This window comes from Dermacentor silvarum, chromosome 8, assembly GCF_013339745.2.
Source record: "Dermacentor silvarum isolate Dsil-2018 chromosome 8, BIME_Dsil_1.4, whole genome shotgun sequence".
NCBI classification, from domain to species: domain Eukaryota; kingdom Metazoa; phylum Arthropoda; class Arachnida; order Ixodida; family Ixodidae; genus Dermacentor; species Dermacentor silvarum.
In genome coordinates, this window is record NC_051161.1 from 89734277 (window position 1) to 89754825 (window position 20549).

Sequence of the window (20549 nt, forward strand, 5' to 3'; positions counted from 1 at the left end):
CGTTATGCACAGCGTGGCGTCTGATCTTATATTTTTTGCCTACATGTTGCATCGTTCACGACCGCAGCGCTAACGTCGCTTACCAAGGCTACTGTACCAAGGCAGCAGCGGCGCAGTGGCAGCTTTTGGTTCTTGGTCCTTTATTCTATGGCTTTTCTTTCTGCTCGGAAGAATAAGCACAAATGCCGGATATTAAACATGACACTGCAATGATATTCTTTAATATTTTTTTGTTGATAACCCTTGTATTTGTGGATATATTGAAGATACGTTCACTTGGCACTGGCATTGCGTTTGTTTACTAACCAACTGAATTGAAACTCCGTGAAGTAGCGTAGTCGGTCAGGTTAGGCCGTCAGATCAGATCACTCGTTCTACACCGAAAAACTGGTCGCAGCGCCTTACAGCATGATACAGGAAGTACAAACACAGAAACACCCGCTACGTGCCCGCTACAGAGCAACAATTGTTCTTAGCGCTACTTGCGGCGTTGTATTGTACTAAAGGGGCCACAATATCTCCTGCTGATTTGGCGACAAGCTGAACGGTTTAGCATTTGGCGAAGCGGGTTCTAGCAGTCTTTCAAGCTGCTGTTTGTGTGTGTGTGCGGCGTTGCGGTGTTTGTTAGCGGAGTTTTATCTTAAGTTGTGTACACACTGACCGCGATTATGTGTTCTGGGCTTGGTTCCTAGCCTGAGGGTTCGTTGTGTCTTGTAGAGTTGAACGTGTTTGAGCAGCGCGGAATGACAGCGTGAAGCGCCCCAAAGAGCGGTGGTGTCCCGTGATCCGCCGACGATCGGAAGACCAGCCCGGCGCGACGTCAAGTGTTGGGACGCAGCTGAGAGCTTCTGCTGTGTGCTGTCCCTCGTGACGAGGGGACCCGTTGGTGCCCGACGGCGTTGTCTTTGCTGACCAGGGGGGCGGTGTTCTGCCCTTGCGCACACATGCGCCGCCGAGGTTCGGCCGCCGAAAGTGCTCGGGGGCGTTGATGCGGGCACGTGCTTGTTCTCGCTAGACTCAGCGGTCCTCGCCTGCTTGGCCATGACGGCCGATGCTATGGTTCAAAACCAGGACGTGGCCTGCTACCTGGTCACCAAGTTGTCCTGGAAGGGCAAGTGAGTACCGCGCGCTACCCGCTTCCGTGCACGGTTCCGGAGCGCCTGGTTGCGACGTGTAGGCCGAAGGAGCCTCGAACATGTGCGCGCCTTCGCAACGGTAACTCGTTGCGCGGTTTATCTTCGCAGGTGTGAAGTTCCTCCTGTCGGCTTACGGCGCTTCGCTGTAACGACAGGCGGTGGTTTTGGATTGGCACTTAGTAGCCTTGGTCCCTACGCGAAGGTACACATGGCACCCGGCGTCCGCACAGCCCATTTTGATTGATGTTGACGCAACAGGGCGTGCACAGCTGACTGTTTGCGCGACATTTGCATACCGCGGTGTGCATTTTAGGCATTGGGTACGTGTGTCAGTCAGTGCGCACGGCCCTATCCAGTGTATGGGAGGAGCTGGAGGCCACGGGGTACGCATACTGTGGGAGTTCAGACTTGAGCAGCATAATTTTTCTCATTATCGAGGCCCCTTCCATCAGGCAAACTCAACGAAGCGCACGTCGTTGGAGTGCCTTTTTTTTATTTCATATTTTTTTATAAACAGTGCTTTCTAGTTTGTCCGTGTTATTCGAATTCCTGACCTAGATTTGTATTTTGAAAGGTACGTTTGACTGAACCCATTAGAGAAACCAGTTACAAAAAAAAAAAAAAAAAAAAAGCGAAAGCCTGCACTTTCTAAACACGTGGTTTTAATTCATATGAAAACTTAGGTGCACCTGAAACCTCATTTTGCGAGAAGACTTGAAACTTCAACATTCCTGCAAATATCCAATTCGGTCTCAGTAAGTTAAATGTGAAGTCTCTTTTTACGGCTGCAGTGTCTCATGTGGTGCGTAGCTCTTGTTTTTCATTCAACGTAACATACTTCATTTCATCTATTAATTGTTTTAGGTGGTTATTCCTCCAGCAATAGATATGGTAAACAAAGACAACAGGTTTAATGAAGAAGACGATCTCAGTTATCCAAAATGCATCCAACCCCTGTGTGAATGCTTCACGGATACACACTTATCAGGCCTTTAAAAAAAAAAAAATCTTTTGCATGTACGAATTGTGTAACTTGAAACTTGACTAATCATGACTTTCTGCAGCATCTTAACTGGCTATGTACACAAATTTGCAATTTCCTTTATGGAACTACATCTGATGCCTCATCATTTTCGATTATTTTTATCACTCTATATTGCCTTTAAAGAGACTCGGAATACTGCATTCAGGGCAGTTGATTGTGTGTCACCTCGTACATTGTCATCATGGGAAAACCGTGCACTTTCCTCACTGGTGACCGTTGTGAGGGCCACTTATCAGTGTGCGCCAGTTCGTCAAGCCTGTCGAAACTTGCCAACAGATGCACTTCTCTACATTGTCTTCATGTCACGCAGGTTTCGAGTGCATTGGCAAGACAGGCTGCAGAAACGCCGCAATGTCATTGAATACCTGTCTCTGCAGAGAGGCATTGTGCTGGATATGACGCCATCGGAAAGTGATGGGCTGGACAATTAGCACTCAGATTATGTACGCACAGAAAGTGGGGACAAGTGGTCATCTTGTCTTCCAGAGTGCACTTCTTTTCTAGTGCCAATTCCCCTCAACAGTTATGCAAGCCCAACTAGTGCAACAGTTAGTCATTTCTATGAAATTGGAGGTGTCACTGTAGGTGACTAATCAAAAATACAACCTCAGGCTTGCTGCCTTCTCAGACAGTTGCAATTAGTGGGCATGGAGTGCAAACCACATAGTGAAATTTAGGTGCACAGAACAGAAATTCAGCCATAAATCGTTAATCCATAACTTTCTGCTGATACCATGGGGCACTTCTTTGGTACATAAAACAATATAAACTCTTTATTAAGTTTTCTCACTACTACTTTCCACTGCTTGGTTCAAATAATTAGGACATTTTATATTCCATGACTCCACTGTGGTCATGTGGTACACTACAGTTGTGGATTCATTAATTTTTATCACGAAGAGTGCTCAAAAACCTAAGTTTAAGTGCATGAGTATTTTGCATTTTGCATGGAATTAGCCACTTCTGGAATTGAACCTGTGACCTGTTGCTCAGCATCACATCATAGCCACTGAGCCACCAATGTGGCAAGTCAGCTACATCATTCAGAGCAATAAACGTTCGAGCACAACTCAGCTACGATGACTATCCGAATATGCAAATAGCATTCTTTTGAGAGGAAAAGAAATTCAGGTAAAATTTAAAAAAAAATTAAACGGTTAGATAGCCAGAAAGAAAACTGGTCCTACAGTGCCCAGAATACTATTCGCATTAGGAGAAAGAATAGGCCCTCTTTTTTTATGCTGCACTATCTTCGGGATCAGCCCACGAAAATGGTTAGATAGCCGGGAATAAACTTGGTCAGACAATGCCAAGAATGCTATTTACATTAGCAGGAAGAATAGGCCCTCATTTTTATAGACTGCACTGTATTCGGGATTGGCCCACGAAAATGGTTAGATAGCTGGGAAGAAAATTGGTCAGACAATGCCAAGAATCCTATTCGCATTAATAGTTGTACTTGCGCAGCGTTCATATTCAAGGAGTTACCCGAGGAAAGGCACAGGTGCTCATGCGAGATGTCAGAGTGTAGTACCGTGACTAAGAAAAAATCGCACTACGTGCATTCCTTCTTAAAAGTCACTACTGTATATGGCAATATGAACGGAGTAGGAAAGGGACTTTGGTTTTGCTGTTGCCTTATCAGTTTCAAATAATTGTTTGCATGAAAAAATAACACCTTGTTGCTATATTTGTAAATAAATTTAAAAAATAAGTCCCGACTTGGTGCTGTGCTATAATTTCCGTTATGATGACTTCTTGGAGTCCTTAGATGATCTTGTAAAAAGCAAAGGAACACCATGATAATGTGCTGACACGATGGTTGTGGGACTGTACTAACAATGCACACGGACTAGTTTGCTATCTGCGATAATGGTTATGTTGAAATAGTTATATACCGCACAGAATTTTGGATATTCATTTTCTATATGATTCTAATGTTGCCATACAAGGAAGTTTGTTACCATCCCAAATGCACTGGTTATCACCACTGGGAGGGTAGGCCTTGTCAGGCACACACTGCCTTTAACCTCCCTCCTGATGTAGCTTTGTATGCTTGTATGGGAAAAGTGAATTTCGCAATAAAGCTTTCAAACTTTCAGTTGTACAGGCACGTACACATTTGCATACCTGCCAAGTCTCCCTGATTACCCGGGAGGCTCTTTGATTTGACCATTTCTTCCGGTTGTACGGTTGACAGGAAAATCTTCCGGAAATTGCTGTTGTGTCCCGTTCCCGCGTCCAAAGCTTTGTCAGGCTACATTGCCTAAAAAAATATAACCCAATCTAATTCAGTTAGAAGTTCATTGCGCGAAACATTGTTAAGAAAGTAGTAGGGAAACCCTGTACATGCGCTATTTCGTTAACCCCAGAGCCGCTCCTTGAGCTGACAGAGCACTGCAGAATGCGAGCGGCAATTTAACATTGTGAAAAATACGAGGAGGCAGTGCCGCTCGTCTATGTGTCGCTCGTTCAAGACGCTGGGAAACGTCAACCTCGCAAAATGTGAAAAAAAAAAAGAAATTTCTTACTATCAAACATTATCTGAAGAATTTTTGAACACCTGCCGTGGTTCCTTAGTGGCTATGGCATTGTGCTGCTAAGCACGAGTTCGCGGGATCAAATCTAGGCCGCAGTGGCCGCATTTTGTTGGCGGCGAAATGCAAAACCACCTGTGGGCCATCCATTGGGTGCACATTAAAGAACCCCAGGTGGTCGAAATTAATCCGAAGTTCCCCACTACGGAGGGGCGTGCCTCATAATCAGATGGTGGTTGTGGGATGTAGAAATTAAATTTTGAAGAATTTTTGAAGGTGAAATTAGCAACAACGAAATGCTTGCAAAAGTGAGACCTTGAGGTTCATGTGGCAATTTGTATATCTGTAAATAAAATTGTAATGTTCTCCTGGCAGTACTTGAAAATATCGGCATTGGGGGAGGGGGGAGGGGGTAGTGTAACCAACTAACCCCCCCCCCCGGTCGGAAGATCTCCAGGAGTTAGTTGCTCCGAACTTCCGAGTGCAATAATGATGTGTCACTGCATGTAGCAAGCAGCAAGGACATGTTTGTATTAACAATAGCGTAGTATTTTAGAAATAGCAGTACTAATTGGCCAAGCTGTGTTGTCATAGCATCTCAGGTGAGTTGAGAATCTGTCAGTGAAAGTACTGACAAGGGGCTTTTTGCATGAATAAATTACAAAGGTTAGAACTTGTGTACCTCATGGAAAGCATTAACAGTTTGTGATGAATTATTCAAGCATGTTCTGCATAAACCAATGAGGTGGAGGCGTGTAAAGAAAAGTTGCCACCCAGCTGACTGGCAGAATAATGCAAAGGGACACATTTCCACGTCTTTGAAAAGCAAACTCGGCAGTTGAGAGAAAATTCGTCTTGGTGAGGAGACCAAACACAGGACAGCTGCTTTTGTGGGGCAGTCGCTCTACCATCTGAGCCTATTTGAACAACTCATTTGTATGAAAGCTTTCATGGTTTTCAGTTGTTAATTAGTTTTTTTCGTTATGCTGCCATCTGCTAGAACCTTGGTTAGGTTGGTTGGCAGAGGAACTGTGCCCCCTAAAAAGCATCAGTCCTTTGTTAAGTTGCCAGTCCAGGTTGAAATCTTCAGTTTCCAAAGCTTGCTCTTTCAGGACACTGAAATGAGTACACCCTTTGTAGAATTCCGCTACAAGTCAGATGAATGGCAAGTGTTTGTCTTGCAGGAATTTCTAATGCCTTAAATAAATGTGAAATAGAGATTGTTGACAACATAGAATGAAAGTAAAAAAAAGAACTGCAAGCCATCAGTGGTGTTTGAATGCATATTTTACAAGCTGTATCCAGTGTACTGTTTAGCTGTTGTCCTATGCACTTTCGTGTGGCAGCCATCTCTTGCACTATGTTGTGTATCTCTCTGTACCCGTGTAACCCTAATCTGAGAGCGCTGCGTGGCACATTTTCTTAATACAGTAGCTGATCAAGTCATGTCATGATCACATCATGTGAGATAAAAATTCTCATTCATGATCCTGCAGCTGTTAGCTGCTGGTTCTTAACGTACAGAAACTTTTTCAATACTATATAAGGGGCTTTCTCTCTGTCAGCATGTGGAGGGAATAATTTTGTGCCTGCAAAAGTGTTGATCTGCGGTGATTGGCTTGCAGATATGCGCGGGTGTTCTCGGTGGGCACCCAGGGCATCCGCACCTACAGCCTGCCCTACATGGAGATCACCAACCAGTGGAGCTACGGTGACTTCCTGCGCATCCAGCCCTTGGGTTCGGGCCACGAGTTCTCCATCACGTTCCGTAAGGGTCGCAAGGGCGAAAACAGCATGCGATTCCTCTCCGAACACCGTGCTGACATCATCACCCGTGCACTGGTGAGACCTTCTTGAAGGGGAATAGCCATTATAGGACGACTTATGTGGAGATCGTGGTCAATCAGGCACACAAGGCTCTTTGCTTACTGTCACCGCAAGGAGCAACAAGACGCATTCTTTCAAACGTGCAATTGCCACTGTTTGGATAGCTCTGGACTTTTTTGGACATTTTGCAGCCATACATGCACAGTAGTGACTCTCAATGGGTTAAAATTACTGCCCTATAGAAACAATCTTAAACAGAGGCATGCATTAGTATACTTGCTTTTAGGGTTTGTCCAAAAGGAAGCAAAACATGGATGCTTGATTTCTTTCTCTTGCACTCGGACTAGTGTAAAGCAGAACAACATAAGCACGTACCATGCAGCATAGCTGTTCAGCATGTCATACATAATAGAATGTTGCGGGCAAAGGAAATGCACATGGTACAGTACAAACGCAAGTACAAAAACGAAAACTTTTTTTTGTTGCAAAAGTTCCAGTAATAATGTCAGTGTTTTTAATGTAGGACTTTTTGCCGTTAGACATGAGTCAAATGAGGCATGCTGGCTTTTCATGTACCTAAACTACAGTTCTCCTATTTTTTCTTGCTCTAATTTGAACCATCTTGGTTGTGTTTCGGCTGTCTGCAGTTGTACCGGCAGAGTAACAGTAAGCTTATGAAAAATAGCCTCTATTAGCTAAGCCTTTAGTCTACGTCACTTGGATGCATGTGCCCTTACAGGCTCCCTACGGTTGCTAAGTGGGAATGCATGATTGTGCGTGCGCAGTAAGCCCGGGCCTCTTTTGGCTATGCTGAGGCAAGAAATGAATAAAATATGAGGAAAGGAATCTGTATCCAAATGCAGCCCTGCACTATTTTTCAGGCTTGGTTGTAATTCTGAACTGCTGTAACACTGTAGCTCTGCCCTGTTTTAAAAAGGCACTCGAGGAAAATACTAAGTCAAGCTTAGGCTTCTGTAATAATGAATTCATCATTTGTAGGGAGAGCACAGCTTTTATAAGTGAGAAAATGACATAAAGGATAAATTGGAGTGGCGCCGCCTATTTTGTACTATGGTACCTTCCGTGACATCAGTACTAGCTGATTCCCAGAGAGTGGCAGAAAGGAAGGTCATATAGAGATTATGTCAACTTGTTCATTTTGGCGAGGGAAATTGAAATTAAGAAACAGCAGCTTCAGTGGCATTTTTCTACACAACATTCATATATTGGTAGACAGAAGAGGATGATAAAGTGGTAGATCAATAATCTGTTGATATAACTCTGCCTAATATTTTTCTTTGGTGCACTTTTAAGGACATTTTTTGTTATCTTGACAGCCATGGAGCTCCTTGGGAACCTTAATGTCAAGGTGTGTGTGAGGTGCTGAAAAACAAATGATCATCGAGGAGTAGCATACTCATTGAATAGTAAAATGCTTCACATAAAAATGTAGAAGCATAAGACTGTTGTGCACAGTTCCCCAAAGAGTTGGGGGAACTATTTCCAGCATGATGTTTACAGAAGTTGACCATCTCATATATTAGTTCTTGTCGAATAATTAGTTCCTATTTATTCCTTATTGTTTCTTTAGTTTTCTTTGGAGCCTCGTTCAATACTATTCAGCTCTGTCAAAGAAACTCTTTCATCTGTGCATAAAAAAGTTGGGGAGAAAGCTAATTGTGATGTGCAAATGTAAAGATGCTGAAGCTCTCTTCACTGCTTGTCCCTTTACAGGATTTCAAGCATCTGTTTGCTGAGCCTTGCAAAGAGACTGCGGTAAGCACGCTGGCAATTTTGCTGATTTTGTCTTTTCAAGCGAACGCAAGGTCTTTGAGTAGCTCCTTGAATTGATGCTTCTCACTATCATGTTGTGTTGGAACCTATAACATGAAACCACACGCGCGCGCATGCACGTCGCAGTGCCGGCGCCGCCCGCTCCCTGAAGTTTTCTGCTGTTATCGGGAAGCGAGCGTTGGCCGGCATGGGCAGTTTCGGGGCCTTCGCTCACTACGTGCTTGCGCGCCGCATTTCACGACTCTCACCATTCGTACATCGTGCTATGGTGCACAAATACTACAAAAATAAGTCCTTCTTTTATTTCGAACAAATTTTCGGGCGCCTTTGAGTTCGAATTATCGAGATTCGACTGTACCAGCACCTACCTGTGAACAGACGTAATCAAACTACTGGGGGCAATGGATGAGTGAGCATCTAGAGGTGACCCTTTGAGAGATCAGAAACCAGACAAACATCAGTTTTTGCAAGCGCGACAAACGAAAACAGCCCGCGAGACGAAACCAAAACTAACCTCCATATGCCCACGGCGCGAGCAGTTGCCTGCACAACGGCGTAAACGAGTCATAGAATTAAAACAGAGATTATGGAAAGAAAAAAATAATTATTGCATCCACACAGGGTGGCAGCATTTGCTGGGCTACAGCAAGTGCGATAAATTGGCGCGTTCTTTAAATATACAGACGATGTCGTAAATATATTACATTGACCATTTGGGACTTGTTCGCGGTGCCATATATATGTACGTCTTTGACCCTCAAAGGGTTAACATGCGCTTCACTAATGTCCCGAAGTTTCACTTCTCTGCTAACTGTCTAATTTTTGCAATGAAATCATGAGCAGTCTCACCATTTTTTTGCGAGCGAAAAAGGATGGTGAGACTGCTCATGAAGAAAGCATAACTTGTAGTGATCTCATTAACTTATGAGGCCTAGTGGTCTTCCAAAAACCCGACGACGTCTTCATAACACAGCTCGTTGCCCTTTTTGGGGTGGCACTGCCCCTAGACCACTTGCACTGCATTGTCTGTGAGGGATGTTATGAGCAGTGCTCGCTTTCTCGTTAGTTCCACGGTGTTGTGGGCTTCAAAGTTAGGCCCCAGGCAAACACAGTATGTCGGCCACGTACCTTCCACGTCTGCAAATACTGGTGGCCGCCTGACACTCATGCTTGTGCGGGTCTACTCGCTTCACGCCAACGTGCTTCCTTGTTGCCACCGCTATGTCATGTTCGAGCCGATAACGTGAGGCAGTGATAACGTAACAAGAATGAAAAGGTCTATTCCAGCAACACCGCCATTTTTACCGCCAGCCTGTGACGATGCGGTCTTTTGGTCGTCCATTTGTGTTGGCTGTGGCTTGCTGATGAAGCATCGCTCACTGCACCAGCTGGCGTAGCTATGGCATTCTGCTGCTGAACACGAGGTTGTGGAATGCCTGAAGGTTGGGTGGAATGCATGAACACTCATGTGCCAAGCATTGGGCTTCTGAATTCAGGAAATTTTCACTTCATTTCTTTTTGTTGTGCGTAAGCTATGATCTGGCTGAGTTTAATTTGATTGCTTTGCATGAGTGCTGCTGTTCACTCAGTAGTCGGCATGCTGAGAGCTTGTTGTTTTTCATCTAGGATTGGACAAGCTTAGAGTGCCCTTATGCTTTCTATGAAAGGGACACATCTAGCCTCGCTATTCTATTCATGTCATTCTAACCACGGGTAGGCTCCAACTTTAGGCAAATAAATTATTGGACACATCCACGGGACATTAAGTGCTGTGGTGTAATTTTTTCTAGTGGTGTGTGAATATTCGAAACTTTGAATATTGGATTCGATTTGAAAGGCACTTCTAGTATTCAAAATGTTCGAACCACGAAAAATTGTTGTTGTCGGCTTTAAGCATGAAATGCTTTTAGCTCCTGTTTTAGCTCCCGAACAAATTGACCTTTGTGTTGCCGCTCACATCAACGCCAACTAAGCTGCGAAAACACAGCACGCGACGGACTCTGTGCCTGTCGCAGATGGCATTCAAGATACAGCGGCCTGGGTGGGCGTGTGTGCTGCGCCTCCCGGAGTAGAACGGGCCCCCTCCTTCCTACCCTCCCTCCGGAGCCTTGCGTGTGGCGGAAGACTGGGCGCTTCCTCCCCGCTTTCCTTGTTTGCATGCACGAAATTGAGCCGCAATCGCCAACTCACCCTCGCACGCTTTCACTTGCGCATACAGCATACGCCGTGTGGCAACGATTTTATCACCGTTGGACTTTACACAGAGCCTCAAAGCGCCGGCAGAAATGCAACTGGAGTGTCAATATAATTGCTATCGCAACAAGAGAAGATCCATGTGAGTGGTGGTGTAAGCATGGTGCCCACTGTTGGCTCGGCTTGCGAAGAGATACTTGCCGATACCAGACACTAGTGTGTTCAGTAAGCACCTCTTTTCAGTACCTGAAGGAATTTTGACATGCAGGAGGGTGTAGTTGCTCCCCGAAAATGTCGAGCCGCTATCCTTCCTTCACGACAACATGAAATAACTGCAGTTATGATACTGTCAAGCAAAAGTGTTTCACTAGCCTCCCTGCACTAGCCCACAAGGCACCCAAGCCTCCAGGATCGGTAGCGGTGGTGGTCACTCCGAATGTTCATCTCAACCAAAGAATATGTCTAAGGCGGTTCATCTTAAGCTGATTTTTTTTGCATTGAGTCTATGGAAAACCGAACAAACGTTCCCATGTTGTTTGTTATATGCGAGAATTCGACTAACCTAGCTCATCTTAACGAGAGTTCACTAATTCTATAATATCGAAAACTGGATATAGTGAACTTTTAGGAACATATATGAGAGTTCAATATACAAGGTAAAACAAAGCTGCACGCAATGGTACTGAAACATTTCATGGTGATCTGATTCTTGCAGCAGCATGTGTAAGTAACCCGTCAGCGCAGTATCATCTGTAGCTTTTTATCAAGTTATGCGTCATATCGGACTCTACCTGGTTGCATGGTGAAAAATGCTTAGAAAGTGTGGAAAAAAAAAAAAGCCGCTGCTGGTGGTTTTACATAGATGTTCAGCGCTGTCTGGATATTTGCAATCCAAATTTGTTTTAAGGGATTTATATTGCATGAATATCGCTAAAATAAATTTTGGTGGTTCGAGATAGAGCTTATTTCGCTGTACAGTCGATGACCGATAATTCGGACTTCATGGGGAACGTAAATAAATCCGAACTCTCGAATGTCCGAAAAAAACGAATGTGCCCAAAAAATATAATTTTATTTACGTTTTAATGCCCCTGTGCAAGAAAGAAGCGGTCGATTCATTGTTGCACACACTTCCGCTTATGTGCAACCAAGTACGCCTATATTTCTGCCGGTTTTCTGTTGTCGCTGTACGCTGATGCAAGGACTGCAAAGGCTCGAGTCAGATCTGCATGGCACATCATCATCCGAGTTAGAGTCGCTGTTTGACGGTGGGAGAACTTGCTCAATTATTTCGTCATCGTTCAGTTCGGCACACAACACCGCGCTGTCGACGTTGGCAAAGTCTTCAAATGTAACGGCGGCAGGAATCGGAAAACCGTAGCCTAGCAGGTCATCAATAATGGCAGCATTTGAGCTCGTTGTAGTATGCGGAAGTTCAGGCTTTTCAGTTGCGTAGTTGGGGTCATTCGGACTGCGACTCGAGACTCATTCGGAGTCAGACTGCGAGGGGGACCGTTGGTGCTATTTGACGCTGCCTGTCGATAACTTCACGAGAAACACTTCTTGGAGCCAGCAGAGCGCTGTCTGGAACGTCAACTAAACAAACAAAATGATGAGAGCGAGCGGGCCATGCGCTGGGATACCGGAATAGGATGTGATGATCGCGATGTTGATGCGACCTCACAATTCAGGCAAAGCCTCCAAGATCAACATTAGTAATTTAACCTGAGGCGTAGTGCTGTGACCGAGACAAAGCCTCAGAGATTACCATTTTACATTTAATCTCTAAGGCCATACTTGATATCTCGTATCTCTGAGGCCATACTTCATTTCTCATCAAGGTTGCCAGAGGAGATAATGGCGGCAGAATCCGAGTACACTACAGTCATGGATGGAGTCCGAATAATCCAACGTACAGCTGGTGGCTGTCCGAAATATTAGTCGTCTTTACACATTAAGTCTACGGGGCCATTGGCGGTGCGCGAAGCTGTCCGAATTATCGGTGTCCGATTTATCGGTCGGCGACTGTATCTGGGTTCCTTACGATTGGATTTGACTGTAATTATTCCCTTGATTGTATGGTGGTGGTGGTGCACATACGCAGTGTTACCGGGCTCGCAAGCTGCATTGGTCGGACGAAGAGCAAACGGTGGAGCTGGAGTTGGGCTGCCAGGGTTTTGTGCAGCGGGATCCTGCCCAGAAAGGTCGCGTCCTCGGCACGTACCCGTATCGTGATTTGCGGGGCATGGCCGCCCTATCAGACGCACCAGGAGGTCTGGTGCTTGCTACCGGACACGAACGCCTGGTAAGCACTACATACAAACCTCTTTGTAATGAATTCGCATCCTACAAAAGGATACCTTAGTTATACCCTGTATTCCTTAGTTATATATATCTGATAGCATTTCTGGTCCTGTGCAAAGCACACTTTCTGCACACAGTGCCAGGAATGCTGTCGGCCATATACTTTGACACATCCAGTGCACAGAAATTTTACGAAAATGATAGTATCTGTGAAAGTGATCGCCTAAAAATACCACCCCTGAATTTGCATAACAAAGCCTAAACTGCCGGCGCTGTGCAGTCAAGGTCGCACTTCACAGCATCATCTGCATTACGACAGGCGAATGCGAAACGCTCCCGTAGCCTTGAACATTGTAGTTCCAAATATACTGAAGCACAAAACTCGGCAAAAGCCTGTAAATGAATTTCTTGTGTTGTTGGCTGCGTAAAAAAAAAAAAAAAAAAGATCCCATGAACTTGCTTTTTTGCATGAAAATATCTGAATCACAGTACTATAATTTAACTAATTCCAGGGATGGATCTGTTTCATTATGTTAAAGAACCATTTTTTGTTAATGATTCGTCAACATCTAGCACTCATGTCAAAAGTATTATGCATATCCTGCAGCTATTCGAACTATTCACTTTGCAATTATTCGGCACTAATTACTATTTGCTTCAAACCAAAAAATTCAGTCAACTTTCGTTAATTCAACTCTGGTTAATTCGTTTTTTTTTTTTTTTGGGTAATTCGATCTCGACCAATCGCGGTCGCCGACCGGCGATCATGCATTTATATGGGCCCACACTTTCGTTATTTTGATTGTAAAATTGGCCTTCGCTGGATAATTTGAAGTCGACCAATCAGTATGCATATCCCTGACCCCTATGGTGGCCCCAATAGTGATTCCTTTAGTGGCACCTAAAGCGCCTATTTTTGGCCTGCCCTAGGAAGATTTCAAGCAGAACGGTAGCCCACAATGTCTTATTACAGTATTTTCCCGACTAACATACACCTTTTTTAGAGCCCTTAAGCGCCCGGTCCTGCGGCAAGCATGTCGTCTGGGAGGTCTCTGCAGCCGCTGCTGTGAATCGTGCCCACGCGTCACCCACGCGCTGGCTTTCGCGATCTCCACATTAGCGAGGCAAGTCGCGCCACACTTCCCTCCATTTGCAATGTGCCGCGCGAGACAAATTTTCCGTGCCAACCAATATGTTGCGAAATGAAAACACGTATGGAGCTGCACTCAAATATCGCAGTACTGAGTATTGTAATCGTCGGTGAATTATTTTTCCTAGGAATATTCGGCCAACAACTGAGATTGCGGCGTTTATATACTTTGCCGCCTAAAACGGCTGTATTGCGGCGAAGCTTACTTTAGGTAACCTGCCAGTGTGCAACACATAAACCCTTGTCCATTTTTTTTCCCGCCTGAAGAATAGGGAGCGTGTACGACTTCTACTTTGTTCAGAAGCTTCAGTGTCATTTATATGTGTGTTTTTTACTTTGGACTCACAGAAATCGGGCGTGCGTTTTATACTGGGGCATGTTAGAATTGTGCGAATACTGCCAAAAGAGTCAGTGGCGCGTTTTGATGTCATTTTCTGCATCTTGCTTAATTCAGCCGGCTGGATAATTCAATCAATTCCGTCGGTCCCATCAGGGTCGAATTAATGAAAGTCGAGTTAATACAGTATGTTCAACAGTAAATGTGTACCCCATGTGGTGCACTTTGTAAGGGTGATGTATAGACCTACACCACCGCCCTACGTCACGAAAATGCTGGTGGCGCTGTCGTCGGAATTTAGTTTCGCATGGTAGGCACTCTGCCACCGAGCCACTGCCCGTGTCACGCCTACCACAGCAGCCGCTGGGTTTCGCGGTTGGTTGTGCGGTTCCAAGTGTGAGGTCTTTATTCTATGATCTTACAACGAAGGAAATGCAGTATGTCGACGTGCTGAGTTGCGTCGAAACACGCAAGAGGCTAAAGTTTTCGTAGGTTTCCTGTTGATGAAAACCGTCGCAAGCAATGGGCCGCCGTGGTAAAAAGCGAAAGTTGGATTCTCATACCAGATCATCCATTGCACGCAAAACATTTCGTAACCGTTAAGCTTCTCTTTTATTTTGAGTGGCGTGCATGAGCCAACCTATGATCGTGAGGTCATTATTAGCCCGTCATTACAATTTCTTGCCGCACTGTGGAGAAAGCTAGCTAGATTAGGATTAGCCTTGAACGTAGGTCGAGCGAGCAGTGCCCCACAAAGCACGTCACATTCAAATTTATTTTCATCTCGCAGCATTGCACCACTTGCAGTGGTGAAATTCATATCATATCACACGTTCACATACGCAGGCTGCACACGCGCCTAAACGTGTCAATTAAATTTCGAGCGCGAAATAAAATGTACAGGGTTAGTGCATAGTTGGAGCGATCAGGATGGCCGCGGCCAACAGGTCAGGATGCGCGGTCCTACACAGCCGGCGTCGCCGTCGGGACGGTACCTCGCTGGTCCCATCCCAGAGGCGATCGCTTCTGTCGCCGCACACGGCGACGTAGAAATCGGCTACAGCTTGTTTTTAACATGTAATAATTCTTAATAGAAAAAATATCTCGAATTTGCACGTGTTTCGTAAAGCACTGCCCTGTACTAAACCACTGGCGCGATCGGGAGCAACGATCCGACGGCATTTCGTCTCGTGGAGGGAAACCCAAGCACCGGCCGTGTCAGCGAGGTGGCACGGCTGGCTTGCAAGTATATACTACGTTTTGTTTACTAATAGCACCAAAGACACCGTTTGCTATTTGCACCAATTCATTTAAGCCCACATTAATCGTGTTGTCAAACATAAGCGCACTATGATGAGCTGCAGGCAGATAAGCGCTGTCGGCCGTCACTGCGGCGGTCAGCGAGCTAGGCCTACCGTCTCGTTCGGCCGTATTCCGATGGGGCGAAATGCAAGAACGTTTCCCTCGGTGCACTCTAAAGAACCACACGTAGTCAAAAGTAATCCGGCGCCCCCACTACCGTGTGCTTCATAATGAAATCGTGGTTTTAGCACCCTCCACCCCATCCCATTCAACAAAAAAAAAAGTGCTATCTTCATGTGCAAGCGGGGCGGCGAAAGTGGGCGGAACCTACGCGACGTTGCTATAGGGGCTAAAATATATTGACGGTGCCTACCACTGTTTACAAACATGGTGTAGGTCTATAGCTGCCTGGCCACTGCACATTTAGTTTGCTTTCCTTCAGAAGGAAATACCCATGGAAAGGTGTTTGTCCACTGTGAAAATAGAGACTATAATAGCCAAAATTATGACCAAGGTGGGCAATATTTCACTATGTATGCAACCTATTTAAATGCACACTCTATGTTTGTAGAACTGGGATACCTTTTTATTGAGAGATCAATGTCAGTACCAAAGGTGGCCTAATCAGCTTGTTTAGTGCCCTTGCTGAAATGGCACTTCCATGCTTAAGGATTGGCAAAACAGCAAGTTAGCTTTTAACTATTACAGTCAATGTCCGTTGATGTGGCCTTGACAGGACTGACAAAATTGAGCTAATTATCCGATGGGTCAAATTAAACAAGAGGCAGCAAAAAAAATGCCGGAATACACCACTGCCTTGTGCAACTTGCACAAGGCAGTGGGAGTGGGAGAAAATGTGCACGGAGCGTTTGGCAAAGTGCCCAAACAAGTCTGAAATTATTAAAACCTACTTAGAGCCAAGTACACTGGGCCGAGTCAGCCAAGTGCAGATGTTTAGCTTACATTTTGAGAGAGAAAAAGTCAAAGGGTTGGCTTCACAAAGAGTTCGCTTGCGAAGGGTCGCTGTGTGACGTAATGCTCCCTCCTAGCTTGTTTTTTTACAGCGTAAGCTGTTATGGGCTCATTCCAATAGCCGTTTCAGTTCGCGATGGTGTCCGCCGCTGCTGTTGGGGACCGTAACTGCTATCGCCAGAAATGCTAAAAAAGTACCCGGTTCCCGCCAGGATCAAACCCGCACTCGCTGTGTGGGAGCCAGATACTCTACCACTGAGCCACGCAAGTGCTTGCTTTCGGGCAACGGGAAAATGCCCTATAAACGCTTTCTAGGCAGGCGCGCAGGCGCAGACGACCTGAGCCTCCGCCAGTATGGTGGCGCCATCTAGGTAAGGCGCCTGCAAATGCAGCATGTGCAGGCGAGCAGACGAAATGTGATTCAGACGAGGCCCGCTATCAACGCGATCCCGAGCTGCCCGAGCCTCCGCCAGTATGGTGGCGCCATCAAGTTAAGGTGCCTGCAAACGGAGCGTGCCCGACATGTAAGTTGCAGTTGTAAGGCTTGATCGGGCTCAGCAGACTGCTGTGCAGAGAGCATTACAAGTTGCAACTCGCCGTCAACGCCGGACGGACAGTTCAGATCGTTCTTGTCAAAATGAGGTGAAGAGACTTTGCCGCGAAGTGTGTGGTGCCGAAATTGGAGCTACTCTTGAGCTGCTCCACCAGCTTACGCTGTGACTGTGCTGCGTGTGCCGCGCAGGCCTGTGACTTTTTCTCTATGCCACTGGCAGTGCTGGATCATGTGACCATCTCACCACGTGTGTTAGTCTCCACCGGATGAGCCAGATCACATGATCACATGTCGGAGGGAGAACTACATCATAGACAGCTTATAACGTTAGTCTCCGGAGTTGCGAATTTCCACACTATAAGTGGTGACACACTATAACCAAAACAAGATTTTTCACATGCTGTGCACGTGCAAAACATGTAGACTAAGCAGCCGCCGCATGTGTCCGGAAATCGAAGCATACGACCGGGATGTGCTCGCGATTTCGTTGGCAAGGTGGTTCCTCAGCTTTCCAAGTGCCTACAGCCACTGTGGAGCATTTCCTTGACTCTGCATCAAACTGCAACTTTGGCCACCGACTCCTGACAAGATGACACTGGTTAGGCCTAGCCGGTGGGGGTGTTGGGTGACATGCTGTCGTGGAAAACTCGCCCTTGATATATGTTTGTACCTGTAGATGAATACACGGCGATCTGGTGCAAAATGATGCACAGAGGCTGGACTGACAGCAGCACGCGTAAAGCTGGCAATCAGCTGCCAACTAGTGCGAGCGTGTATAGCAAAAGTTTGTATGTGGGCATACTGGTAGGAACGGTGAAAACTCCTATGTGGACAACGTTCTGAACTGATGAATTTGCGGCACTCAGTTTAACTCCTTGACTGTTTTAGACGAGCTCAGCTCCTCACGCCATCCTGGTTAATTTTGCTTTGTACTAGCTCTGCTCCTCGATGGCAATAACCCTGTTTTCAAAGCGATTTGGACGAACTCAGCATGTCCACTTTATTTTTTTTTCTATTACGTAGACGGCTGTAGTGCCAGCGTTTGAAATACATATGCGGTTATTTCACTCTTTTTGTTTTACTAAATAGATGTCAGCACTTTTTCAGCGCCTTCAAGGCCACATTGATTGAGTCTTCGTGTTCTACAACATAGATGGCAGCTATTTCGTCAGCACTGGAGGGGCACGTTTATTGCGGTCTTTGCTTTTCTTCTCCATAAAGGCAGCACTTTGTAGGCACTCAAGAGACCACATTTGGCAATCTGGCACTTTTTGCACCTTTTGGCAGATTTGTAACGATAGCGTCTGTACCGTTTGTGGCAATTGCAAGTACATATATATATATATATATATATATATATGGCATAGTAAAGAGGTAAAATGAGTTTTTCACGCATAAAACATGAAGCAAATTGGGTGAAAAAGCTTTAGAAGGGTTCTTGATGGAGTGAAGTTTGGAAATAACCTTTAAAAAAGAAAAAGCTAATTAAGGTCACTTTTATAAAGTCAAAGCAACAGAACACTTAAGGGATTAGACTAACAGCATCGGGAAATCGAGGTCGCACGCGCGATATTTGCACATCACAACGGGCAGTGCAATTAAATATATTAAAACATTCTCGATTTATTCTTAATTATGGCAGCACGTATTTATCGTGGAAAAGAGAGAGGAGCTGATGAAGCGTGCTGTGGACTGGGCCAGCCAGCACGTGGGTGTCCAGCTGTCGTTCCGTGAGCCGATGACGCGGGTGTCAGCAAGAGAGGCCCGCCTTGGACGGTACAGGTGCGTGTCACCCTTTGGATCAGTATTTCTTGTTTTGTGGAGTGTGGTAACTTACCCTGTGCAGTCACGAGTCAATGCTCTAAGATATTGAAGAGCTAGGGACAGGCACAAGACAGAGCAGCCCAAGAGAGATAAAATGGAACATCCTGTCTGTGCTCAACATGCTTCACAATAATCTCTCATTAGTGGCCTGCACGATCTTGATGTTCTAAGCATTTGTACATGGTTGTATGTTCTTGTGTTCCAGCGTTGGAGCATGTCCGTTCTTAACAGTGCAAAGTACGTGCAGAGTTGCACTTGGTGCAAGCTGGAAACATTGTCTTGAAAAAATGTCATTGCAGGTTGTGTCGCGCAATTGTGAAATGTCCCACAGTGAACTGCTCCCTCCAGTTGCTATGTTGTGTGTCTGACATTATGGCCAACATGGGAAGTTTCAGTGCAGGTTCTCCTGTAGCAGGTGTGGTGTTCCAACTTGTGGTGTTCCGACTCTCTACTTTTTCTGCAGTACTGACGAGGCACTCACATCTCTATGCGAGTTCGTGGTTCACAAGATTTCTCCGCGTCATGAGGTAAGCTGCATGTTTAGGTGTTTAGGCAGGAATGTTCATAAGGCATGCACCTGCACTAGCTTTAGCTATTAAAAAATTTCATTCTAAAATGGCAGTGCTGTGCCATTGCCAAGATGAATCAGTTCCTTAATGAAGCTGCCCACCGTGGTTGCTTGGTGGCCACGGCGTTATGCTGGTAAGCACGAGGCTGCAGGATCAAATCCTGGCGACAGCGGCTGCATTTCGATGGGTACGAAATGCAGAAACGCTGGTGTACTGTGCTTTGGGTGCACATTAGAGAACCTCAGGTGAACAAAAAAGCAGAGACTTATGGCGTGCCTCATAATCATATCGTAGTTTTGGCACGTAAAACCCCAGAATCTAATTTTTAATGAACCAGGCCACAAGACTTATTTGAAACAGTAAGCTTTACTTTTGAAATGATGTTTACTTTTGTTATTCACTTATGATACATTTAGCTTACACTTACCGTGCTCCAAATTGGATCACAACAATGCAAAGCCCTTTCTAGATTGTAGCCACAGAAAGCGTGCCCGGGCTGTATGTTCAGCTGCTCTCCAGAGCAATTTATGGGGGCGCTCGACCCTATTCCTTAGTGTGTTCTATTCCATGCACAATTCTGGCTAACTAGCTTTGTTGCAATAGAAAGGAACAATGAATGGCCTTTTTTGTGCTTGCACTACAGTGTTGTGTTTTCTCTGTTATCCCACAAATTGGATGCTGAAAGTGGAAACTAGGGATGTGCTTATTCGATTTTGAATCGAATAGTGAATGTTCAAAGAATTCGATTCGAGAATCAAATTGTATTGGGTAGAACAACATCTACAAACCTAAACTCCTTATTTATCTTACAAAAAAAAAATGCAATTAGAGCAATCGTTAATATTCCCTACACTTCAAGTACACGAGAATACTGGCGACCACTGGGGATACTTAACACCTATAAGGTAATAACACTTCGACAGGCAATAGAGGCTCATTGCTTGATCCATAGCAAACCTAACCTTAGCTTTGGTTCAGTTGCACGGCCTGATGCTGTTTCTGAACT

The 20549-nt window shown here is 45.4% G+C and overlaps 1 protein-coding gene across 1 annotated transcript in view; it reads left to right on the top strand.

Annotated features, from left to right (window-relative positions):
• Window positions 1-415: 415 nt before the first annotated feature.
• The window catches only part of LOC119461556 (dnaJ homolog subfamily C member 13-like), a 147425-nt gene continuing 127291 nt past the window's right edge, over window positions 416-20549 (top strand). The window contains 6 exon segments of the mRNA XM_037722900.2: window positions 416-1115; window positions 6344-6560; window positions 8280-8321; window positions 12637-12837; window positions 18793-18932; window positions 19438-19501. Coding sequence (XP_037578828.1) covers window positions 1042-1115; window positions 6344-6560; window positions 8280-8321; window positions 12637-12837; window positions 18793-18932; window positions 19438-19501 — 738 coding nt within the window. The 5' untranslated portion in view covers window positions 416-1041.